Source organism: Kogia breviceps, chromosome 1, assembly GCF_026419965.1.
Source record: "Kogia breviceps isolate mKogBre1 chromosome 1, mKogBre1 haplotype 1, whole genome shotgun sequence".
NCBI classification, from domain to species: domain Eukaryota; kingdom Metazoa; phylum Chordata; class Mammalia; order Artiodactyla; family Physeteridae; genus Kogia; species Kogia breviceps.
In genome coordinates, this window is record NC_081310.1 from 57,808,462 (window position 1) to 57,835,344 (window position 26,883).

A 26,883-nucleotide genomic window follows, 5' to 3' on the forward strand; every position below is an offset into this window, starting at 1 on the left:
TTCCAAGTGTTTTGTTATTTGCAGCTGAAACATCCTGATATACTGATTCATTAAATTTCACTGTTTTCCAAAATAACATATATTCTATATATAAATCTGTTCCTCTGGGGAACCTTGACTGAGTAGACCAGTGTATTGGTGGGTTGAGGGTAGCATCAAAAGATTCCTTTTATTTATTTTTTTTTTTGCCTAGGATAGTCTCTACAATCTGTTCTGTTGACAGAGCATACCCTGGGGAGCAAGAGGGTGGTGGGGACAGTGATGTCCCATCCGAGGGGAAGAGTTGGGAGAGGGAAAGGACAGGGAGGAGGGGGGTGGGGTGCATCAGGCCATAGTGTGGAGGACCTGAACCGTCAGGGTGAGGAGTGTGTAGTTACATTAGTAGTGGTCACTGGGGAGTCACCGGAGGTTCCTGAGGCAGAGAGTGACATAATCCAAAAGCTAAATCTGGTGGCTCTGTGGAGAGGGATTGAACAGGAGCGCTGATGTCAGGGGGCCCAGGGAAAACATAACGAAAGGCTGAACTTGGGCATGAGGAGATGGTAGAAAGTTCACACGAGGAAAAAACAGAATAGAATCCAGGTGACCAGACCACCGAGGACATGTAGGAGGAATGCTAACTCCAGTAAGGGAACTAGAAAGTGAGGCCAGGGAGCTGGTTTGTGGGCAAGCAATACTGAGTGTAAGGTACTCGTAGGTCGTCCAAGTAGAGATTTTATTGGAATCATTATTGACTGACACATATTGAGAACATACTCCCTTCTGGGTACCATGTTAAGCCCTTCAAACTCATGATCTCATTGAATCCTCACAGCATCCCATTGGGTAGATATTATTGCCCCCCTTTTTAAGATGAGGAAACTGAGACTCTGAGAAGTTAAGTACTTCCCAAGTTCCCACAGCTAGTAAGAGCCCAGGCTCGTTACTCCAAAGCTCCCAACCGCCTCTAGGCTCCGGCAATTGGACAAGCGGTTAGAAGCTAGTTTAAGGCCACAGAGAAGATGGGGGGGGGGGTCTTAGGAATGTCCTGGGACCTCCAGGAAATTTGGAGGAGGAGAGGGAGAGAAGAACTAGTCTTTATCGAATACCCTTAGACAAGTCACTTCACTGTCACCATCCATCAGTTAGCCTTTACTCAGACCTCAGTTCAGCAGGATGTGAGTGGGGTTTGGAGTTGGTATTGATGTCCCACTACAGCTCACTAGCCACAGTGCCATTAGCTGAATATGAAAGAGATCCCTTGCTCCTTCCACTTTCCAACTCAAATTCCCAACTTCTTTTTCTTTTCTAATCAGTACTTCTTTTCTGGTTGTGAGTGGCAGGCAGAACTTTGAAACAAAATCTGGACAGCAGATGCAGAGGTGGAGCCAGGGCCGGGGAAGCAATTTTGGCGGTCGCTGTACTTTTCAGTTATTCCTCGGGAGCTTCAGAGGTAGTCTGGGATGGAGAGGCACTGAAGAGACAAGAGGGTAGAGAGGATGGCCAGAGGAAGAGGGGAGATGCTGGAGACAGAGATACCGGGAAGGAAGGCTCGAGGGAGCTGGGGCCAAGGAAGCATTTCATTTACCCTTTCTCCGTCCTCACTTTTATCCCCCAGGATCCTTACACTGGGCTTCTTGACTCCCTTTTCATCTTCTAAAAGAAAAGAAACTCAAGAAAACAAACTGAAACCAAGTTGATCTTCTCCCCTTCCAAGGCAGTTCTATGGCCGCAGCTGTCAGTGGTACCTTCTCTTGGTCCCCCGGGCACTATCTTCCATGCTTCCTCCTTCCCCATCCCACATCCCTTCAGGAGCCAAGTTCAGCACAATTAACCTCAAACACTTCTCCTTCATCAGGCCTTTCCTGTGACCCCATGAGAAAGGGGGTGAGCCTCGGGAGCCTGGAGGAAAGCTCTGACTCATCCACCCCCCGCCACTCAGAGCCTGATGAGGAGAGGGGGTGATGGGTGGGAGGTCACCCACCTTCAGTCCTTCCCCCCTTCAAGTCTGTCTTCCTCAGCCGGGCCTGTGCTCCCAGGGCCAAGCACATTCTGGGTTCCTGACTAGTGTTTGCAGAATGAATAAATATAAATGAAGGAACCTGAAACGAAAGGTGCTGAGAGCAGAGGCTGCTGGATGGAAGAGCCTCCAGTCGCACCGGCTGCCACGGCAGTGAGCCACACGGGGCTCTCAGTGAGTCACACGGCTCTCCACACCTCCAAGGCAAAGCTCTGAAAACCATTAGCAGGCCATTAGCTCTGATTCAAGCCCAGCTGGCACGGAGCAGGCTTCAGTCACCCAGCTGCAGAGCTCACACACTGGGTGCCCATCCCTTGGACCAGCAGCCTCAACCTCCTGAACCCAATGCCCCCAGCCGGGTCCAGTCTCAGACCTCCTGCCATTGCCCTGTTTGGGCAAGACTGTGGGGTAGAAGCTCCTAGCAGGTGGGGTCTTTGTCTCACGGCCTGTGTACCTTCAGGAACAGGCTCACCAAAGGAAGGAAGATGGGGTTATTCACTGCTCATTAGGTGCCAGCAGCTCGAACACACCCATGTCATTCAGCCCGCCCAGCGGCCCTAGGAGGCGGGTCCTCCTCAGCTCTTTGCAAAGGAGGAAACAAATGCAGGCGAAGACGTTGCGACTTCCTTAGACCACACAGCTATTTCGGTAGCAGAGACCCAGCGTTGCTTCAGATGACGGCCTTTTGCTCTCAAGCCCCTGTTCCCTCCAGCAACCATAAAAACAAATGGATCTTGGGCCTGGAGGAGGGAACCCTGGCATCCTGAAGTCCGTGCAGTTAGTGCCCCTTCCCTCCCCGACCCAGGCTGAGTGGGGGAGAGCAGCACCTCCATCTGAGCCTCTCGAGGTGGCTCGCTCCTGGGGTGTTGCTATGGCTGGGTCTCTGCAGCCTCTCAGATGCCCAAGATAGGGAAGGGAGGACTCCCTCTGAGACCTGCAGGGCCTGGTATGTGCTGCTTGCCAAGGGACGGCCTACTGGTTCTACCCCAAACCCTGAGGACCTCCTCCTTTTGCTGGGAGCCTTGGAGCCCAGAGCAAACAGCCAGAGGTGAGGACACATGCCACACTCTTAGAAGGACAAAGTGTCCTGTGGGTGAGAAGAGAGGCAGAGCCAATGAGCCTGGCAAGGGCGAGGTGATTCGGCCCTTGACCCCAGAGCAGACTCAGCTGGCTAAGAGAGTGTGCTCGCGATGGGAATTCAGACGGGACAGAAGCCGTCAGAGGGCAGGGCCCGAGGCAGGTTCACAGGGGCCCACCCAGCCTCGGCCAAGCATGCTCAGGTGTCTGAGAGGCAGCTTGAAAGGGCCCCCATCATAGTCAGCCGGCTCCAGCTGCCTGTGCTCTGCCTTCCAGAGCTCTGTGCCCTCAGCAATCACTGGACCTCTCCGAGAGCCCCTTCCTCCTGATCGTCACACACTTCAGAAGGCTAGGATGAGTATCAAATGAGACGGTGCATGTGAGCAAAGCACTGTCCAACGGAGCATATGGAAGCAATGGAGAGAAGACATTCAATTTACGTTTGTTAAATGGAACTCTTCTTACTACTAGCTGGATGTTGGGCTTGCAGCTTTTGCTTGATAGGGTTTGGGTTCACATTCCCCCATATCTTTTCATTCTCCCTTTTGATTTGTACTTGGATGGCTGGGGAGTCCCCGTGAACATGAATTGCAGGTCTAGTATATGCGAGATTAGTCCTTCTCAAAGTTTGGTCCTGGGACAGACTGTAGCAGCATCTTGTGAAATGCAAATTAGAAATGCACACTCTTGAGCCTCACCCCAGATATACTGATTCAGAAACTCAGGGTGGAGCCCGGTTACTAGTATTTTAATAAGTTCTCTGGTGTTGTTAATACATACTAAATCCAGTGTACTAAGCGTTTCACATGAATACCTCATTTAATTCCACAAAGCCTAAGGAATTGGGAGCTAAGATGTCTGACTCACAGGTGAGAGACAGGGGTTTGGAGAAGTTAGTGACTTGCCCCAGGTCCTCACCTGGCAAGTGAACTCTGGGTCTGCGGGATCCCCTACATTATTGCCTCCCCCTCACCACTGCAACTGCAGTGCCTCTCAGAAGTGGGATGTGTTTGTTCCCAGAGGGCTTCCCTCGGGCAGACGTGGGAGGCAGAAGTAAATGGTGAAGACGGAGCATTCCCCTGGGCTGGTGAACAGATTAGCCAGCTGTTCCTATGTGGTTTGCAAGACCAACAGGACTGTTATCTTTTATGAGAATAGGCAAATATTTAGCCCTGGGGCTATCCCACTATTAAGCTGGCACTAAGAAGGCATTCCTAGTGGTTTGCACCCCGAACACCTGCCGTCTGCCAAGCCTGAGTCTCAGCAGCATTGAGACCTGTTGGGGTGACTGAGGATTATGGCACCATCAATGACACGTTGAGCTCCCACCGCTTGCAGGAGGTGGAGGCTTCTAGAGGCTTCGCGATTTATCTTCCACCAGGTATGATTATGCCCCTTTAACAGATGGGAAAACTGAGGCCCCAAGAGGCTCAGGGACAAAAGCTCCTAAGCAAGGGGGGCAGGGCTCTGGCCCGCCCAGCTCTAATGATCATTCCTTCCAATATGCTACGCTCTGAGAAGCCAGTTCTCAGAGCCAGGCAAATCTGCTCCCGGCCTCGGCAGGCAGGCCCACTTTCCCTCTCGGCTCCCTGCCCCAGAAGACAGCCAACTGAAACCCACCAGCACAGGTGGGTAGAGCGCGGGATAGCGGAGCCAGAGGAGCCCCAGAGGCACCTGTCAGCGGCCACACGATGGCGCTGTGGTTCAGGAGACTCTGGGTCCTGCCTGACAGGGTCTCCGAGGACCGAGGGTCAGGACCCGGGACCCTTGCGGGACGGGACCCACCAGGATAAGAGAGCTGCCTCGCGAACGACTCGACCCCAAGGAGGAAGAAAGAGGTTGTTGAGGACGCTCTCCCACGCCCACCCGACCGGGATGCCCCTCCCCTCCGTCCTCCGTCCCGCCTGTGACACGGAGGCCGCATCAGGGAGCGCAGGATGCAGAGGCAAGCCTGGGACTCCGCAGCGACACGCAGGCAGCCCCCAGGAGAGCTGCTTCTCCCTCCCGGCCCTCCCTTCCTCTTTGCCCCTCAGCTCCTCCCCTTCCCCGCCAGCCAGACAGTCCCAGCCCACTGCTCTCGCACTGTATAATTTTTTTATAATTGAAATATAGTTGATTTTAAATATCGTGTTTGTTTCAGGTGTACGGCAAAGTGATTCATATATATAGAGAGAATTATTACAAGATACTGAATATATAATTTAAAACCATGCTCACAAGTTGAGGATTTTAAATATTGCAAAACTAAACATCAGAAACGATCTCTCGACTGTTAAGGCATGCTCCTACTTTAAAACTCAGCCATTGAATTTCCCTGTCTATATCAAAAATAAGTAACAGAAATAGGAGTCAGGGCTTCCCTGGTGGCGCAGTGGTTGAGAGTCCGCCTGCCGATGCAGGGGACACGGGTTCGTGCCCCGGTCCGGGAAGATCCCACATGCCACGGAGCGGCTGGGCTCGTGAGCCATGGCCGCTGGGTCTGAGCGTCCGGAGCCTGTGCTCCGCAACGGGAGAGGCCACGGCAGTGAGAGGCCTGCGTACCACACACACACACACACACACACAGACAGACACACACACAGAAAAAAAAAAAAAAAAAGGAAAAAGAAAAAAACAAGAGTCAGAGTCCTGTGCCTTCTGTTACCTCTCATTCCCAGAGTCCTTTCCCATCTCTTAAGAAAAACATGCTTGTGGAAGTGGAATTTTGAGTTCAAATCCTGGATCTACCATTAAAAATCATGTGACACCAAGTGAATTCTTTAATCTCCTTGAGCCTCACTTTTCTCATCAATAAAATGAGAATACTACTAGTACCCACCTTACGGGTTGTTGGAAAAATTAAGTATATATAAACCATTTAGAATAGCGCTCTGACACATGGGAAGCGCTCAATAAATGTTACCATTATTATTTCTTTTCCTCTGATACACTGTGCACATCAGCCATTTGGCATTGAATGCAGACAGCCTTGTGCTTTTGGTTGACTCTTCATATAGGATGTCCCAAGGCCAGAGAGCTGTCTTATATATCTCTGTGCTCCAAAACGCCCAGCACAGGCCCTCTCCTGGTGCATGATAATTACAGTGGGTCACAGTGGTCACCGCAAACCACAGCCTCCAGCTACAATTCTGCATTCATGTTGTCTTCTCCAGGTGGTGGGTTCTTACACAGATCTGCTGATGCAACTGCTGAGTGTTCCCCTTCTCTGCTGTGGGATGTGTGGTGCCCAGTTTTGAGTGATGAGAGCCTTTTACTCTCCTCTAGGCAGGAAGCCCCTCCTGCTTCCTGGGGCTGGGGGGATGCCTAGAGCGGGTGAGCGGTAGTGCCAAACTTGTTTTGTTTCCACTTAGGATTGGAGATACTGTGTGCTCCATATAAAGGCCTGCTTGGGCAGAGAGGAAGAAGCCGCCTCTAGACCCTTAGCCAGATTAAGACAGTGGGGAACACTTACCTCTGCTGGGCATGACCACACAGGTTAACAAGTCAGGTTGTAGATGTTTGCGTCTGGAGTTCTTTGTGGCTTCCGTTTATATTTTCCCTGACTTCTCCATCTCTAGGAGTCAGGGTCAGGTCTTTCTTTAACATCTGTCTCGGTCTTGCACTAACCAGTGCTTGGCAAAAGGACTTGCTAGCAGTGCACGATCACTCCACGTGTATTGACTGACTTTCTGACAAATTGGCTCTGGTGGGGGGGGGGGGCTCAACCAAACTGGATGTCGAGCAGATCTTTTTAAAAGCTGCGATCCAACTCATTGCATTCCATTAGTGGACCCTGCTGAAGCTATTCACAGATCACTCAGCTGTCAATAAAATCTAACGGCATATGCAAATGAGGGTGTTGGAGGTGTGAGCGGGACCTGGGGTGGAAATGGCTTCTAGTTCATCTAGGAAGTCTTCCTGGTTATTGGGGTAGGAGATAAAGCTGTGAGTAAAATGGAGGCAGTTTGACAAAGTGAGAGGAGAGTGTGGTTTTAGGCCATAACCCACCCTTTCCTGGTTCAGGTCCTCACTTGAGTCATTCCAGGGTTCCCCTGCCAGCCCCTGAGAACATTCCAGTGTATGACATCTTTCAGGAAGCTAGCTGAGTTTCCTGGAGAACATCACCCACAGAGAGCCAGTCCACCACCTCCACCCCCCAGATCTTTCTTAGAAATCCTACCTGTCTGCAGCTAGAAATGGACAGAATAGAGGTGGAGGATTAAGCAATAACCAAATAGTGGGTTTGGGGTGCCGTGTTTACTATCTGGTTTCTTGTCAGGGCCCCTCGATGGCATCTACTCTCTGGGACAGGACACATTCAAATGAGAAATGTGAGTTGAGCCCAGGGGAAGGATGTCTGAGGGGCTCTTGGGCACTCTGATCTCTCGCTCAGCTGGTGGAGTGGGGCTGGCACAGCCAGGAGCTCTCTCAAATCCTCACCTTCCTGTTTCTCTCTTGGGACTTTGAGAGGGAAATCTAAAGCGTGTGTCTCTGATTCATTTACTATGAACTCATCAAGCTGGTGCTTGGCAAGAGTCCTTGGATGTCTCAGAAAGGGCTTTTGGTTTGGTTTCATTTGTTTTTTGTGGTGCTTTTCCTTTGAAATAGGAAGTCTGTTTTTGCCAAGAGTACAGTGAAACACTAGATTTGAGGTTGGATCAGAGCACAAGAAGAAATTAAGATTTTCTCCTTTGTGCTTCCCAGTTTTTTTTTTTTTTTTTTTTTTTTTTTTTTGTGGTACACGGGCCTCTCACTGTTGTGGCCTCTCCCTTTGCGGAGCGCAGGCTCCGGATGCACAGGCTCAGTGGCCATGGCTCACGGGCCCAGCCGCTCCGCAGCACGTGGGATCTTCCCAGACCGGGGCACGAACCCGTGTCCCCTGCATCGGCAGGCGGATTCTCAACCACTGCGCCACCAGGGAAGCCCTGCTTCCCAGTTTTTAACTGTGCAAAACAAGTGATAGATAACGTTTAATTTGGCAAATTGGGTCCTATTATTATCCTCATTTTACAAATGAGAAAACTAAACCCAGAGAAGTTAAGTAAATTGCCCAGTCCACATAGCTAGCAAGCAGCAGTCTTATATACCTGCCGAGTACCAAGTACTACAGAATTTTGGGAGACTTACAAAAATGCTGCAATGTATTTTAATCAGAAGAAAACAATTAATTTTAGGTCTGAAGAAGATGTTTTGACATATGATATTAATATATTTGACTTATACCAACACGGCCGTAAAAGTTTGAATTATTTTAGAAGCTGGCACTGTGTTAGGTACCAGGCAGAATTAGAGCATAACGGTGGCAGTTATTTGGTGCCACTGCCCTAGTGTAGGCTGACCATTAAGTGCAAAGTGATTCAGACACCACGTTATCCCCTCCCTGGGGGAGCCAGGCCCGCATCCTAACTCAGAGCAGCCTGTGCTTGACATAGTGCTACAAGGTTTGGACTAGGTAGCTTACAAGAGGCTTCATGGAGTTGGGAGTTGAGAAGAAAGAGGGTTAAACCCTCTTTAAGGAGGGAGACCGGAAAGTGGAGGCATTTTGAGGAATGGGGAATTCACTGGTATGGGGGAGACAGAGGCAGCTGATAGAGATGTTGTGTCAGTTATCAGTTAAAACTCTGTTCCATCATGACTTCTGAAGTTTTTTCTTCTACATTTCACATGAAGGAGCCACATTTAACTGTGACATTCCATCAGTAATATTTAAGACCAAATTGTTACTTAAACTCACAATGATTATCTTTTATAATAGAAGAGTCAATAAGACTTTTTTTTTTTTTTTTTGGTAAACGGGCCTCTCACTGTTGTGGCCTCTCCCGTCACAGAGCACAGGCTCTGGACGCGCAGGTTCAGCGGCCATGGCTCACAAGCCCAGCCGCTCCGCGTCATGTGGACTCTTCCGGGACCGGGGCACGAACCCGTGTCCCCTGCATCGGCAGGCGGATTCTCAACCACTGCGCCACCAGGCAAACCCCAAGACTTGTTTTCGTTCACAGTTCTTTTCTGTTAGATACTAGTGAATTCTTTAGCATTTCATTCTTTAGCATTCCACCACTAGTTAGCAAATTGTCCAAAAGGTCATAAGAAACCATCTCACTTCCTTATTTTTTGCATCAAAATGACATACTAAGTATTGCAGCATGTTTTCCATGGAGCAGACTGGTGGTTTACAAACAGGGATCCCCAGAGCTAAGGCTTGTTAAGGATGCCTCAAAAAAAGGGAACGGCCAGGGCCTGGGTGCTCGGGGTCCTTCTCATGCTTTAACTGAGCAAGATATATATATACACATATATATGGATATATATATGTATATATACATACAGATGTATATATATATATATATATATATACACGTATATATATATATCATTTTATTTTTTATTGCACTTCACTTTATTGCGCTTCACAGATATTGTGGTTTTTACAGACTGAAGGTTTGTGGCAACCTGGCATCAAGCAAGTCTATTGGTGCCATTTTTCCAATAGCATTTGCTCGCTTCATGTCTCTGTGTCACATTTTGGTAATTCTTGTAATATTTCAAACTTTTTTGTTATTATTACACTATGGTGATCTGTGATCAGTGATCTTTGATGTTACTATTGTAATTATTGTGGCACTTTTTAGTGATAAAATATTTTAAATAAATTTTTATTTTCTCTCTCTCTCTATTTTAAAATAAATTTGTTTATTTACTTATGGCTGCATTGGGTCTTCTTTGCTGCTTGCGGGCTTTCTCTAGTTGCGGCGAGCAGGGGCTACTCTTCATTGCGGCGGGCAGGCTTCTCATTGCGGTGGCTTCTCTTGTTGCGGAGCACGGACTCTAGGCGCGTGGGTTTCAGTACTTGTGGCACGTGGACTCAGTAGTTGTGGCTCGCGGGCTCTAGAGCACAGGCTCAGTTGTTGTGGCACACGGGCTCAGTTGCTCAGCGGCATGTGGGATCTTCCTGGACCAGGGCTCGAACCCGTGTTCCCTGCATTTGCAGGCGGATTCTTAATTATTGCACCACCAGGGAAGCCCCTTATATATTTTTAATACATTTTTTTAGACATACTACTTTGGCTTAATAGACTGCAGTACAGTGTAAACATAACTTTTATATACACTGGGGAACCCCCAAAATTGTGAGACTCGATTTATTGCAATATTCACCTTATTGTGGTGATCTGGAACCGAGCCCACAATACCCGAGGTATATATAATATATGTAGAGCTTCTATGAAATCTTTCTTTTTTAATTTATTTATTTTTGTGTGTGTGTGCGGTACGCGGGCCTCTCACTGCCGTGGCCTCTCCCGTTGCGGAGCACAGGCTCCGGACGTGCTGGCTCAGCGGCCATGGCTCACGGGCCCAGCCGCTCCGCGGCATGTGGGATCTTCCCGGACCGGGGCACGAACCCGTGTCCCCTGCATCGGCAGGCGGACTCTCAACCACTGCGCCACCAGGGAAGACCGAAATATTTCATTTTTGAAGAAGGATTTCTCGGGGGCTTCCGTGGTGGCTCAGTGGTTAACAATCCGCCTGCCGATGCAGGGGACACGGGTCCGAGCCCTGGTTCAGGAACACCCCACATGCCGTGGAGCAGCTAAGCCCGTGCGCCACAACTTCTGAAGCCCAAACGCCTAGAACCCATGCTCCGCAACAAGAGAAGCCACCACAATGAGAAGCCTGCGCACCACAACAAAGAGTAGCCCCCGCTCGCCGCAACTAGAGAAAGCCTGTGAGCAGCAGTGAAGACTCAATGCAGCCAAAAATTTAAAAAAAAATTTTTCTAAAGGATTTCTCGGAACTTCCCTGGCCGTGCAGTGGTTAAGACTTTGCCTTCCAGTGCAGGGCGTGTGGGTTTGATCCCTGGTCGGGGAGCTAAGATCCCACATGCGTCATGGCCAAAAAACCAAAACATAAAGCAGAAGCAATATTGTCACAGATTCAATAAAGACTTTAAAAACAGCCCACATCGGGTTTCCCTGATGGCGCAGTGGTTGAGAATCGCCTGCTAATGCAGGGGACACGGGTTCGAGCCCCGGTCTGGGAGGATCCCGCATGCCGCGGAGCGGCTGGGCCCGTGAGCCACAATTACTGAGCCTGCGCGTCTGGAGCCTGTGCTCCGCAACAGGAGAGGCCGCGATAGCGAGAGGACCGCGCACCGCGATGAAGAGTGGCCCCCGCTTGCCAAACTAGAGAAAGCCCTCGCACAGAAACGAAGACCCAACACAGCAAAAATAAATAAAATAAATTAATAAACTCCTACACCCAACATCTTCTTTAAGAAAAAGGTCCACATCAAAAAAAAAAAAAAAAAAAAAAAGCGGAGGAGGGGGGATATCTCTGAAAAAAATGTTTGAAAATCACTGCTGTAAAAACTTGAAGAAAGGTAAACGAGAACTCCAGGAACAAGTTTATTTATTTATACTCTGCCTATTCCAAGAGCAACCTAAAGTGACTTACAAGACTAGATATGACACAACAAGGGTTTTTTGCTTGTTTGTTTGTTTGTTTGTTTTGTTTCAGTAAAGAAGGAACACGAAAGAGGGGAAAGTAGTGGTGGGAAAAGTCAGATGTTGCCAGGGTAAGGTTTAGGCACCAGTGCCTGGGCTGAGGGGCTGCTGGCGGGTTGGGAAGCAGAGGCTACAGCTGGTGGGCATGGTGCCCCAGAAGGGTCATGGAGACACAGCCATTCTCCACCTGCAAGAGGAGATGACACCTTGGGCAGGGCCCCGAGCTCCTCATGGATGTTCCTAGAAAATTCGTTAGAGTCCTTTAAAGGAACTTTAAGACCCTGGACAAGCACATCCTCCTCCCTCCTGGCAAGCAGCCTTATCCTCCCCTTCCCTGACAACCCACAGACCAGGGCAAAGGCAGGGCTCTGCCTGCCCACCTGGGTGTCTTCAGTCCTCTGCCGCCACAGCCCCCCGTCACACTACCATACACAGGCCAGCCACCTCCCCAAAAATTATCGCAGAGGGACAAAACCCAGAACGTCATACCCAAGGATCTCTGCTAAATAAGAATAGCAGGGACTTCCCTGGTGATCCAGTGGGTAAAAGACTCCGCGCTCCCAATGCAGGGGGCCGTGGTTCGATCCCCGGTCGGGGAACTTGATCCCACATGCGTGCTGCAGCTAAAAGTCCACGTGCTGCAACTAAAGATCCCGCGTGCCACAACAAAGATACCGATGCGGTGCAGCCAAAATAAATAAATAATTTTTTATTTTTTTTTAAAGAATAGTGTGTTGACTCCATGCCAGACACTGTTCTGACCCCTTTGTATGTGTTAACTTCTCTGATTCTCACAACAACACTATGATTATTTCCATCTGACAGATCAAGGAACAGAGATGCAGCGAGGTTAAGGTCACTTTCCCAAGGGGATATGAATGGTGACAGTGCTGAGATTTGAACCCGGTTTGGCCCTATGCTCGTAACTACTCATCATGCAACCTCTCAGTCTGCCAACCCGTTCCAGCCAGCTGGCTGGGGGTAGAAAGTGAGTGATGCTCTCTGTCCCTGAGGTTGCACTTCTGACGTTTACCCTCAAGTGGTCCTCTCAGCCTCATTCTGTTCTATCCTGTTTGGTGGCCACAGATGGCACTTTGCCCTCTGTCCAGCCATTCACTGGTGCTGTCGATTCCAAGGAAAACCCAAGGTTTGAGGGAGTGAGGGAGCTCAGGGCAGGCCTTCCTCACAGTGGAAGGCTAAATGTGAAAGACAGCATCATGGTTGGTCCGTGGTTCCATCCTATTGACAATAATAATTGTGACAGGTGCCACTGACAGCAGGTGCTGCTCCAGACATCTTATATGCATTCTCTCATTTAATCCTCCAAGCAACTGAGCTGGCAGTTGCTGTGGGATTTCGCTGTGGGATGTGGGGATGGGGGTGGGAATTAAAGCCTAGAGAGGTTAAGTAACTCCCTAGAGGACACAGCGAATTCCCCTCTGCTTCCCCCCGCCCCCTAGGGCTGCAGCACCTCTGCTCTCTCCACGGTCACCGCCCCGTGCCCTTGTGCTTCCTAAACCCATTTGCACAGAAGTTCCTTCATGATTTCTCAGGATCTTTCTTTGCTTCTCCTCCTGCCTCAGACTGTCAGTTCCTCAAAAACCAGGGCTGTATTTACCAGTTCTCTTTATCGCCTCTCCTCTCCAACGCCAAGGGCCCAACGTGAAGCTTTTCATAATGTGGACCCTAGTGAGGTGCTCCAGCTTCTAATGCAGCTATCACTGCATTAGCAGCTGGCACCACTGGTAGAAATGCACAAATTAAGCAACAGCCAAAAATCTGCTCATCACTCCAAAGAACTCTTCACTTGCCTAGATAGGCATAAAGCATGTGTCTGTCTAAACCTTTCAGAAAAACACCTACCCATGAGTGTCTAAGACCCAACCATATAAATCATGATGCAAATGAGGCAGTAGCCACGGGGCTGGTTGCCAGTCCACACAGCCAATTGCATCTGCTCATACCCAGAGACACCACAATACTGGCAGGAAAACCCCACTCCTCCAAGCTCGTCCCTGCCCTGATGACTCAGAGATAACCGTGCAGCACTTTACTTGGCAGCCTCTCAAAGCAGCCTCTTAGCTTCCCTGCCAATCCTCCTGCATCCCCACCCCGACCCGGCACAGGCGGGGAGAGGTGATCACAGAAGAGCTGTTTCTGGCTGTCCTTGCAGGACAGCAACAGTGACTGCCCAGCCTTGCTCAGGAAAACACATTCATGTAACCCCGAGCAACCCCTGGGCAAGCAGCGGCAATAGAAGGAAACAGGTGTGAGCCTGGCTTAGGTTTGGGGAAAGCATCATTAACTTGAACAGTGCACAGACTTTGTGACAACGTAGTGATGGGACCAGAGTTTACTTTTGTACAGTGAGGAAACTAATTTCTTAGCAAACTAATCCAATTCTTTGTTCATTTGTTCAATGCATAGATAAGAACACACTCAAGGAGGGTTAGAAAACGCCCTAAAAATGGCCAAGAAAAAAAAAAATGGATACGAGAATCCGTCATAGCACCCTGGTCTATGGGTGAGAATCAGGCATTTTCAAGCTGTTTGGAAGCCCTCACATGTAGCAGGAAAACAGACCTGTGAATCTTAGTGCTTCCCTCTTTGTTGCGGCAGAGTCACAGGACCCTCTTTTTTAGCCCTCTGTCACTCCACTCCATGATAATACGTATCCTTGAAAGAAATAAAAGCCCTTGTGCTTTACAATATTTCAATAATTTATTTTTAATTTTATTTATTTTTGAGGATGTATCTTTTAAAAATATTTATTTACTTATTTATGTATTTTTGGCTGCATCGGGTCTTAGTTGCAGCACACGGGATCTTTGGTTACGGCGTGTGGACTTCTCTCTAGTTATGGTGTGCGGGCTCCAGAGCACATGGGCCCTGTAGTTGCAACACGCGGACTCACTAGTTGTGGCGTGCGGGCTTAGTCGCCCCGCGGCACGTGGGATCTTTAGTTCCCAAATCAGGGATCAAACCTGCGTCCCCTGCATTGGAAGGCGGATTCTCAACCACTGGACCACCAGGGCAGTCCCAGTAATTTATTTTTAATTCTGTTTGCTCTCTCTACCTATGAGATGACCCCAAAGAATGACTTTTTAAAAATCACTTTGGCTTTGGAATGTCCTAAGTCTTTGCCACTCAAAGTCTGGTCCACAGACTAGCAGCACTGGCATCACGTGGGAGCTTGTTAGAGATGCACACTTTCATCATCCAGATAGCCTGGGTCAGGGTCTGCGGTTCAGCAAGATCCTCTGATGCTTCCAATGCAAATTAAAGTTTGAGAAGCACCTTGTTGGATATTATCTTCATGGGCAGTGACTTTCCTTGCAGAATTTTGCTTTGCTCCCAAGGATGCTAACAGGGGCTCGTCTTCTCTGAGCGTATGCCTTGTCCTGGGGACAGCCAGCCCTGGGCAGAGTTGAGGGCGGGAGGAGCAGAGAGAGAACAACCCAAGGACTGCAAGGACAGATCACGTAGGGAGTGTGTGCATGTCATGACCTTGGCAACTGGCCTCTAGATCAAGAGGAGCAAATGAGGGGAAAGAAGCCCAGAAAGCAGGCTCTCCCGGGAGGGCAGCAGCGGGGTGAGAAGAAGCACCTGTCTTGATGCAGGTGGTAGGAAGGAAGAGAGAAGCCCTTCAGGCTGAGCACAGTGACCCACGGGGTCTCTATTTCAGCCCAGCCCACAGGGTAGGTGGGCTAGGGGCCGAAGATGGTCAAAGGCAAGGAGCCAGGCTGAGAACTGGACCCAGACCTTATCCAGATGTCCTGGCCTGTCCGCCCCTGACTTGTGCTGAGCATATGAGAGAAACAGGTTGTGATTCATGGGCAAAGCTGGCCTTGCCTCCAGCTGACAGACCAGAGGAAGCCAGTGGGAGGGGGAGGGGGGTGTAGATGGCACCGACTTAGAGCCAACCGCTGCACGGGAAAACTTGTGTAATTTTCTCTGGAAAAGTCCTGAGCCCACAGGATGAGCACAGCAGGAGCCACACCACTTTATACCCTTAAGAGATCATTCTAGTATTTCTTTCCTCCTCGGTGTTTCCTAGACAGAAGTCAGACCCCTGACTGTAGGGACGTATACTGAGCCCTTTGAGTTACCTGTTGAAGAAAGTCTTTCTTGACCTTAACGGGTGGAGGAAGCCCTCCCAAATCCCTTCACAATCTCTTCCCTCTCCACCCTTTTATATCCTCAGCTTAGCTGAGAGGTTTCAATGATCATGTGACAAGCTCTCAGCTACTTTTGTGGTACATTTTGCATACAGGCTAGCACTGCCTTTGGAATGTGGCATCTACTGTAAATTGATAGCTGAGTCAAAACTTTAACATTATACCTTGTGGTATGGGAAACAGAAAAAAAAACCTGGGAAAACCCTAAGTGCTTATCAATATTGGTTCAGTACACTGTAGAATACATGTAGTGGTTAAAAAGAACAAGGCCCCTTTTGATGTAGGAACATGAGATGGTAACCAAGCTGTATTATGGGCAAAAGCAAGCATCTTGTATTGTCTTAGTTATGTCTAAAAGGAGAGGGAAAGACGTTCACATCTTGTCTTTATATGCATAGAATATTTCTGAATGTACATACTAGAAACTGGATTGTCCACTACTTCTAAGTAAGGGGCCTTAAAGGTCAGAGTTCAGGGGAAGAGTTAGCTCTTACTGTGTAGGGGGTCTCCGAAGTTTGTTTGTGTTTTTTTTTTTTTTTTTTTTACTGTAAGTATAGATTACATTTTCAATTCCCAAAAGATTATAGAGTCATTTAAAATGGTGATTATGAAAATTAATGAAGCAATATGGAAAATTTTATGATGTAATGTTAAATGAAAAAAGCAAGATTCAAAGTCATTAGGTACGTTCTGATTTCAGTCATGCAAAGGTAAGCAAACGAATGAAGACATGACGGACATGAACAAAATTTACGAGTAGTTTTGTTATGGTTGCTGAGATTTTCCAAACTTATAAAAATTAACTTTATTGAAGTATATACACAAAAACGCACCCATTTTAAGTATACATTTGGATGAATTCTGACAAATTCATACACCCATGTAATCAAGTTACAGAACATTTCCATCATTCCCCAAAGTTTCTTTTTGCTCCATCCCATTCAGTCCTGACCTGCAATCAGTAATGTCACTAGAAATTAGATTTGGCTTTTCCAGAGTTTCCGATAAATGGAATCATACAGTGTGTACCCTTTTTGTGTCTTGGCCTTTTTGCCTCAGCATAATGTTTGTATCCATCCTCCTCTTCTTCCTCAGTAAATCCTGGGCAATGTACCTAGCTAAAAGATTACACTTCCCTGCATTCCTTGCAACTAGATGTGGTCATATGATACAATGATGGCCAAAGAAACATAACTAGAAGGGTCATGTGGGACTTCTGGAAGGCTCTGTAAAAGTGAGAGGCAGACCACCTTTCTCTTTCCTTCCCCTTTCTCTTGCTGATGGCCTGGAATATGGACTTGATGAATGGGGCTCCAGCAGCCATCTTGGAATATGAAGTGACCCTAAGGATAACCAGGAAAAGACAATGAGCCTAGGTCTCTGATGACACAGTGGAGCTGCCATACCAGCTTGACTCCCTTCCTTTCAGACTGCTTTTAAATGAGAGTACATATATATCTTGTTTAAGTGCAGATATTTGGCGTTCCAAATTATCTGTAGTTGAAACTAATGCTACTTACTCCATCAGCCTTCTAGCACTATCTGATGATTTTAAATTATGTATATGTTTGATTAAAAATAAATTTTAATTAAAAACAAGCTTTTATATCAATTCTGGCAAAAACAGTTCAAGAAAAACATCACAGACCGACATCGTTCATAAATACAGATACAAAAATTCTTGACAAACTTCTGGCCAGTTGAATCCAGCAATATGTTCAAATAATGCACCACGACCACATGGGGTTTCCCAGGAGTGAATGGCCAACTCAGCATCTAAACAACAATCAGTGTACTTGACCACATTAACAGAATGAAGGATTAAAAATCAAGTAATCAGGGCGTCCCTGGTGGCGCAGTGGTTGAGAGTACGCCTGCCGATGCAGGGGACGCGGGTTCGTGTCCCGGTCCGGGAAGATCCCACATGCCGCGAAGCGGCTGGGCCCGTGGGCCATGGCCGCTGAGCCTGCGCGTCCGGAGCCTGTGCTCCGCAATAGGAGAGGCCACAGCGGTGAGAGGCCCGCGTACCGAAAAAAAAAAAAAAAAAAATCAAGTATTCAGCTCAATAGATGCAGAAAAAGCATTTGAAAAACACCAATAATCCTGCACGATAAAAATGCCCAGAAAACTAAAACTAGAAGTGAATTTCTTAAACTTGACAAAAGGCAATTCTGAAATAAAACTACAGCTAACAACATACTTTATGGTGAAAGATTGAAGATTTCCCCTGAGAGAGGGAACAATGAAAAGATAACTGCTCTTAACCCATCTACTAAATTCTAGGCTGGAGCCTTTAGCTAATGCATAAAGCAAGAACATGAAATAAAAGTCACACAGTTTGGAAAGGAAAAAGTAAAACTTTCTTTACAGGCAGCATCATTGTCTACAGAGAAAATTCCAAGAAATCCTTAAAAAAAAACAAACAAAAAAAACACCAAAACTAGAATTAGTAAGTGAATTTAGCAAGGTGAAAGGACACATGATCAACACACAAAAACCAATAAACCAGCACGAACAACTGGAAAATTACAATCTTACAAATCCCATTGACAATAATATCAGAAAGCATCAAATATTTAGGGATAAATTTACTGGAAGATGTGCAACACATCTACAGTGAATTTTTATAATACATTGTATAAGCCGAGAGATATTTAAAATGTTTAAATAAAAGACTAGATAGTATCACCCGCATGGATTAGAAGGTTTAAGATTATCAAATGTCAATTCTCCCCAAATTGACCTATAAATTTAATGCAACCATATTTGAAGACAACTATGGTTTCTAGACAATGACAAGATAATTCTAAATTAATATGAAATTTTAAAAATAATACAGTAAATCTAAAATTGAATAAAATAAGATTAATGCTGTAAAAGAGACACATATGAGATTCTACAATAGCACAGAGGAAGGAAGAATAGGTTCGATTAGGTAATTCAGGGGAGGCTCCTCAAAGGAGGTACCATTTGAACGGGCAGTTGAAAGATGACTGAGGACTTCCCACGTGGGCATTGATTTACTTAGGCTTTGCTGATCATCAAAAACTACAACCCATCTCACTCAGTCAGGTAAGGGGCTTGCACGTGCAACTGTCCAGGAGAGAAGTCTCATAGAAATCTCTGGTGAGGACTTCCCTGGTGGCACAGTGATTAAGAACCCACCCGCCAATGCAGGGGACATGGGGTTCGATCCCTGGTCGGGGAAGATCCCACACGCCGTGGAGCAACTCAGCCCGTGCACCACACCTACTGAGCCTGCGCTCTAGAGCCCAGGAGCCACAACTACTGAGCCCACGCGCCACAATGACTGAAGCCCACCTACCCTAGAACCCGCGTGCTGCAACTACTGAAGCATGCACACCTAGAGCCCGTGCTCTGCCACAAGAGAAGCCACCACAATGAGAAGCCTGCACACCACAACGAAGGGTAGCCCCCACTTGCCGCAACTAGAAAAAGCCTTCGTGCATCAACAAAGACCCAACGCAGTGGAAAAAAAAAAAAAAAAAAAACCAAAAAAACAAGAAGAGAAATCTTTGGTGAGACCTCACGGTTTCTGGGCTTGGAGGGCAGTTCTGGATCTGAGGTTCCTTTCCTGATCTTAGCAGCCAGAACCCCTAAATAGTTAATGTAGTCTTCTGTCTGTCTCTATCTTTTCTTGCCTCCTCCTACCAATTTTTAATGTTATTATTAAAAATCACCATCGATGTTTACTGAGATGTTATGAAAGGACAGAGTAAGGATCGCCACTGCCAGCTCTACGTTATTCGATACAATTAAACCATGGGCTTAAATGGTTCAAATTTAGCCCATCATCATACATTCCTATAGATTTCATCCAGTAGCTAAATCTGGGGGAGGAAAAGAAAAAGGACCCACACAAAATTTTCCCAGTTGAAGACATTTTTATTCTAGTAGCCACCTCAGTCACTGGCAGGATAGGCCTGTCCTCCGCGGGGGCAATGGCGCGTTTGTGAGAGGATGGGGGCCCTGCACTGGGCGGGCGGGGCGGGGCAGCTGGGGGATGAGGCAAAGGGCTATGTGACAGTGATAGGTCACAAAGGGCATCAGAGGATAAATAGGCTGTGCCAGGGCCTTAGGCCGAGAAAGTGGTTACTTCTCTCACTAGGACTGACGTTCACAGCCGCTTGGGGAGATAAAAACCCAGAAGCGGAAGTGAGCTGAGGCCGAGGGGGAGCCTACCATACCTCTCTACACACTTGAAGAGATTCAGCCTGGGGTCCAGCCGCCCTACAGAGTCCCCGCTGTGACCAGCGGTGCCCCTACCCACACCCCTGCCTCTGGGAGACCCTGAGGCAAAGGTGGGGGCCTGTGGGCTGGGCTTGGAAGACCTGCCGTAAGGCCGCCTGCGTGACGCAGGAGCACCGCAGCTCGCTCTGCTCTTCGGCCCATTAGGCCGAGGGAGGGAAGAGCCAGGGGCCCGCCTTAACCACGCTGCCTGGCAGTGATCGAAGACAGCCATGAGTGGGGACTCTCTGCTCCCGTATCACACGGCCCAGAGCAGCACCGGGCTGGGCCTGTTCAAAAGCACCATGGGGGAGCTGCAGCAGCAACTGCACAACGGCGAATACGACGTATTCAAGTACGCGCCGATATTCGAGAGCGACTTTATCCAGATCACGAAGAGGGGACACGTGATTGACGTGCACAACTGTGACTGCACGGTGACCGTGGGCATCGCATCCACCAGCCCCGTCCTCCCACTCCCAGACATCATGCTGCTGGCCCGACGGGCCACCGGCTGTGAACAGCACGCTGAGCACAGCCAGCCCACCAAGGGGAAGAGCCACAAGGTTGCCAAGACCTTAGAGCTCACCAGGCTCCTTCCCTTGAAGTTTGTGAGGATCTCCACGCACGATCGTGACAAACGACAGCTGCGCGTGAAGTTTGCCACTGGCCGCTCCTTCTACCTGCAGCTGTGTGCCCCTCTGGACGCGCAGGAAGACCTCTTCGCCTACTGGGAAGAGCTGATTTACCTCCTGCGACCACCATTGGACGGTCACAGCCGCACCTACGCTGTTCCAGCCGGGGACATGATCTGCAGGACTCTGTTCGAGGAGGAGGAGGAGGACGGGAGGAGCCCGGCAGTGGAGGATTTCCAAGGAGAGTGGGATGAGGACCAGGTGAGCATCAGGAGCCTCCACACGCCCTCTGAGGTGGCCGCGGTCGGGTCTGCAGCTTTTGCTGGCGGGGAGGGGATCCAATTGGACTCCCACAAGCCCGATACCATGTCCGATGTGGCCACTGCCAAAGCAAAACCTACAGTGCTTGACAAAGAGTCAGCATCGCGGGCAACGACAAAGGTGGAGACAGCAGAGGTGGCAGGCGGCACCGCAGCGGGTGCTTTGAGCGTGGCAGAGATCAAGTCTCCTGCCCCCGAAGAGCAGAGCATGGCCATAGCAGCCACAGCCAGCAAGGGTCCAGGAGCAAGTAAAACCAACACAGCCACTGGGGGCACTGCGGGGAACAAGACCATCCAAAAAGCAGCCGGCCCGGGCTCAGGCAGCCGGAGAGCCACTAGAGACGACCAAAAGGAGAAAGGCCACGGCAGCCCGGGGGACAACAAGCAGGGCACTGCTCACAAAGCCATCAGCCGTGCTCCCATCACCAACGAGTCCAGGACCTCGCACAAATCGGGCAGGAGCTTACCTACAGCAAGTTCAGGTTCCATCACCAAGAGACTCAGCAGGATCGGCTCTTTCTTCAGGAATGTCAGAGCCAAGCTTACGACAAAGACAGTGTGGCCTCATCACGCGAGGAATATGTGAGCATCCCGCCGAAGGCAGTGGAAGGGACCCGAATGGAGGCCATCACAGAGACAGCAGAGAGTGGCCAGGGCCTGGAAATCACTGGTGGTGTGACATCTGAGACCACGGAGCCAGCGACCGCTGAAGGACCTAGAGCTGGGAGCTGCAAAGGGAACCAGGGCTCAGGGAAATACCCCTGGAGAGCCCATTGCAGTTTCCTACGGAAATTGAAATAAAAATCTGAGAATGCATGCCGTGTTCTGTCTGACTTTCTAGGTCCCGAAGCCCAGACGGAGCCTCACAGTGGATTCTGGGAGGTCAGCTGCGCCACAGTCTGAGACCCAGTGTCCAGTCAAGCGCAGCCCCACCTCACACACATGCTCAGCGCCAACAGCGGTGCTCCATCTGGCCTCCACTCCTTTCTGGCTTTGCCCCCCCACACCCCCAGCCATGGTGGAAAGTCAGACTATGGCCTGGGAAGCTCTCCTTCACTATGCCCGTATTGTTTTTTATAAATGCTTATTCCCTCTGAAGGCCTGTAAACAAAGCAAGAACAGGGACGCATGTCCCCTCGGGCTATTCAGTGGACAGAAATAAGGGCAGCAGTAGTGGCTAGCAATCAGAACAGCAAGCACTCTCACCTAGACTTAGCCGTTCCCTTCCCAGGTATATACCCTGGAGAAACACACATGTTCTAAGGAACAACTGTGAGAATGTGTATAGCAAAAATAACTTAACAGCAAAACACAGGAAACAGCCCAAATTTCCATCAACAGAATTAATACAGCAGACTATGAAGTGAGTGCAATATTCAATAGTGAAAAATAAATAAGCTACACACATTAGCATAGATCAACTTCTCCTGATTTTTAAAAACATCAAAAGAATGGGATACAATTCCACTCACGCAACCATTCTGAAACAAGCTCAAACAATGTATTGCATAGGGTACATGTTTTAAAAACAACTGTAGCTAAACGTGAGGGAAGAGTAAACACAAAATTCGGGACAGTTTTCTCTAGGGTGGAAAGGCTAGGTCAAGGAGGTTGACACAAGGCTGTCAGTGCTGCTGGGAATCGCTCCGTCTCTTAGGCAAGATGGTAGGTACACAGGTGGTGTATTTTTCACATTTTACTAACTCTGAAATCAGCATCGCGGCACTTGTGATGAAGTTATTGCCAATGTCTTTCTCTATTTTTCACTTTTCTTTATGCACAAAGGTGATGTCCGAAAGGTTTGGCATCTTTAAATTACATTTATTTAAGGTAAAGTACAAGAACGCTGGTTTGGTTATTAGGAAAAGAAGGAACGATATGCCTACTTTCCAGGTAAGAACACTGAGGCTCAGAGAAGGTAACCTGCTCCAGTCGCACATGGGATCTTTGCAGAACAGTCATCCACCAGCCCACTTCTTTACGCAAAGCCCTGTCCGGGGCACGGGAAGGAGGCAAGCAAACAAGCCTGAGATAGGACCGGCACAAGAACCCGAGGCACCAGCATTCTTACCATCATGTTCCAAAACTACAGAGATGAGCATCAATTTTACTAGAGTGAGCGGAGGGAGGGGTGGGGGCTGGGAGCCGGTTATCGGACTTCAGTGAGCTCACAGCTCTTAGCTGGCCTTCTCTCGAGAGCATCCAGACCACCCCTGAGCTGCGTCTGGCTCCCTGGCTTCTACCTCTAGCCTCTGGCATGACCCGCGCTGCAGCCATAAACACGCTCCCACCTGGAATTCCAGCGTCCACTCCTGGAACACCCAGCGTCCAGTCCTCCTGCAGCCACTAATTAAACTTTGGAATGCCCTACTCAGAAGGGTTTTTCCATATCAAATCTTCAGGAACTTTTTTCTTCTTGGGGCTCCAAAATCAAATCCTTAACCCTCACGTGAGTGAGATTATTTGTTAGGTCAGAGCATCCTTGTTGATTGGACCTTCAGTTTGTGACTTCCACAGACCTCATCACGGGAGGGTGGGGAGAGGTCTCTTCTGTTGGTGGAGGGAATGGAGGGCACTTGGTGGGGAGCACTGATGAGAAAGCGAGACAGCCCGAGACCTACACATAGGCACTGTTGCCCCTGGCCAGACAAGGTTCCTGACCCCAGGATTAACCCAGAGCTTCCGAGAAGACTAGGAGCTGCAGGGAGACACAATGAATGGTTTACTCTCCACCAGCTTTTCCTTGGACCCAAGGTGGAGAAATTACGAAAAGATCACATCACATTCCTTTGATCTTATGATTTCCACACAGGCAAGTGCAGCTAAACACTAGTCTGAAGGAAGAAAAAGTGTTAAAACCATGTGCATAGCCCTTAGTCGTTTATAAAGTTCTTGAATGTGTGTGCCCCCTTCCGATGCTCACATCTTTCTATTTTGCAGATAAGCAAACGGAAGTTCAGAGCATTTAAAGGACTTGCTCAGGGTGGGAGGTGATGGTGCAGAGAGGGAGCTACCTCAGTGCAACAACTTTCAGACAGTGTGCCAACCCGGTCCCGCATAGAGGTACACGGATGGTGGAGGAGACAGGACAGCACGAGTAATTATCACAACTCTGAGTGACAAATACAATCAGAGACGTGTGTTTGGGGACTGGATCTATTCAGAGGAGGGGTTTTGGGGTTAGGGAAGGCTTCACAGGGGAATTGGCACTTTTAAGGATGAATAGGGCTCAGCCAGGTGAAGGAAGTATGAGGAGCAACGGTAAAGGTGGGGGAGGGGTTGGAGATGATCAGGCCACAGGAAAGAGCGCGTGCAAAGTACAAAGGCTTGAAACGTCACGGTGTGTTAAGCAACTACAGGTATGTCAGTACCACTGGTTGGAGGGCAAGAGAAGAGGGACGTGAGGCTGGAGAATCAGGCAGCTGGGTCTTGGGGAGCCTGGGGTACTATTTGAGTGTATGAGACTTGCGGAACCACTGAAGGCCAGCGTCTGATGGGAGTAAGATCCCTCTGGCTCCAGGGTGGAGAGTTGATGGGCAGGGGGCTGTCTGGAGACACGGGGTCCTCCAGGAAGCCACTGCATTAATCCTGGCAGAGTTGGGGAGCCCTGAACCTGGGTGGCACTGGGGAGACAGAAGGGGGCAGAGTCGGGAGGTGTTGAAGAGATGGAACAGGACAATTTTCCAGCCCACATCCTGAAAGACGGGGAGCTCATGGTGTAGGTCTGGCCCTCATCTAAAGGAAGTAGAACTGACAGAGGTGGAGGTGACTTGCCCCTGTGGCGGCTATTGGTCAGTAGAGTGGGTGGCCAGAAAAGAGGCTCAACGGGAAAGCAAGGAGTAATGTGTTCAGATAGAAAACAACAGCTGCTAGACGGCTAAGGGTAAAACATCAGGATAAGGCAGCCGAGGCGGTCAGTGGGGCTTCAGCACTTGGAGAGGGGCAGAGCCCCTGAGAAGTTCCTTGTTTATCTGAGAGCCCTCCTCCCCTGGGCAAAGAGTCGCCCCAGAGAGCCCCTTGTGGCCACATGCTGGTACTGCAGGTTGGCGCTTGAATGAGGGGAGTCAGCACTGAGGCTGAGTCACCGTGACCCTTTCGCTTTGTCACACCACAATTAGTCTAATGCCAACCCCAAAGGTGTGAGCTAGGGGAGGTGGGGGGGTCTGGGCAATGAGGATGTGTCTCATCCAGGCGGCATGGCTCCAGGCCCCTGGCAGTGGAGCTGTAGAGCTTGAAATGGCTGAAAGGTCCCTGAGAGGCTGGGGATCCGAACCCAAGGGGACAATGAGTCACCGCCAAGAACAGGGGTGGAGTTAGTGCCAGGGTCCCTCTGCAGCATGGAAGCCATTTGAGAAACAACTGCTGAGCACCTACTGTGGGCAAGATAGGGAATCCGGGACCATGAGGATGTTCACATACAATACACACACACACACACACGCGCGCGCGCGCGCGCCTATAATACAAATCACAGCGTGGTAGTGGCCTCAGTGTACAGAAAGAGGCTTCACGGAGAAGTGGAGGGCTTAGCACAGGGATGGCGGGCTGAGTGCTCTGGCACAGGGAATGGTGTGATGGAGAGGGAGAAGGGCTTGGGAGATGTTCACAGATGACAGACAACTGCAGTGTGCCCAGGGTGTAATGTGCTCGGCAGAGAGAGCGGGCTGTGCGGTGGGAAATGAGGCTAGAAATAGAAGTAAGGCCACAGCATAGAGGAGAGACCCAGAATGCCGCACAACTCCCCTGAACCCCATGATCTTCATGACTGCAAATGGGACCTGTAACCCAGGGCCGAGGGGTGTGCAGAGTTGGTTTCTCCAAGAGCAGAAGGGCAATGGAAACCTAGACTCTTCCCCTTTGCCAGTTCAGAGAATGTGAAATGGATAATGGAGGCCCATGGCTTCCCACACTCTCTGTAAGAGGACCTTATCCCACCGGTGTGCTGAGGTTGTTACCCCCCTCATCGTGGGAGCACCTGGAGGACCAGGCCACTTGGCTTGGGCTGCCAGGAGCCCCATCTGGTACCCCAGTGTGTGCCATTCCAATGATGTCATTTTCCACATGTGCCACAGCCTGTGAAAGGTTGGGAAACACCTTTCTAGATCGGCACATGCATGTACATGATACAGTTTGCAGGTACTGTGAATGCAGCAGCAAGGAGCTGCTGAGAAGTGCCTTCCCTGGACAGCTAGCCTGCTCCCCACAGCTTCAGCTGATGCTCACCACGGCACCCCTCTTTTCTTTTCCCACTGACACTTTCACAGTCCCAGGACCCTGCCACAATGCAATATACACTGGTTCAAGGGAAAAATAAGAACAAATATATTGCTTCTCATAAAACTAAATTAGTTTTTTAAACATCTATCCTTGGCCTTGAGATCATGTCCTGCCTCCTTGTCTGTTAACATTATATTCTGAAGTGCAGTTGACCCTGAAACAACACGAGTTTGAACTGCTCGAGTCCACTGAAACTTGGATTTTTTTTTTTTACTAAATACATACTACAGTACTACACAGTCCGTGGTTGGGTGCACCCGCACAGGCGGAACCGCGGATTCAGAGGGCCAACTGTAAAGTTATATAGGGATTTTCACCTGGGGGTGGGGAGGTTCCTAACCCCAATGTTGATCAATGGTCAATTTATAACATTCATGCAGGAGAGTGTGCCATCGTAAGCATACCACTCGATGACATTTCACGAGATAAGCAACCCCACAAAACTAGCACCTGGCGAAGAATCAGAACATCCCTGCAACTCTGGAAGGGCCCCCTTGCAGCCACTCAAGGGTAACCACTACCCTAGCTTCCAACACCACAGATGAATGTTGTTTGCTTTTCAACTTTACAGGGCTTCCCTGGTGGCGCAGTGGTTGAGAATCCACCTGCCAATGCAGGGGACACGGGTTCGTGCCCCGGTCCGGGAAGATCCCACATGCCACCGAGTGG

General features: G+C 49.1%; 1 protein-coding gene and 1 long non-coding RNA gene across 3 annotated transcripts in view; one reads left to right on the forward strand and one right to left on the reverse strand.

Annotated features, from left to right (window-relative positions):
- Positions 1–1,366: 1,366 nt before the first annotated feature.
- Positions 1,367–26,883, reverse strand: part of LOC136793621 (uncharacterized) — a 38,705-nt gene continuing 13,188 nt past the window's right edge. The window contains exons 2-3 of one of the 2 annotated variants that reach the window (XR_010839218.1): positions 21,405–21,665; positions 1,367–1,453 (exon numbers count right to left, since the gene is read on the reverse strand). This is a non-coding gene — a long non-coding RNA (uncharacterized lncRNA). Of the gene's footprint in view, positions 1,454–16,501; positions 17,078–21,404; positions 21,666–26,883 lie in introns of those variants that run through there. The other variant, XR_010839211.1, reaches the window with a different exon arrangement.
- Positions 20,216–21,205, forward strand: LOC131754550 (Golgi-associated RAB2 interactor protein 4-like; the record flags this gene model as incomplete). Its single annotated transcript, XM_059060324.2, has 1 exon — positions 20,216–21,205. A coding segment is annotated over exon 1 (990 nt), but the record flags the coding sequence as incomplete, so codon positions are not given.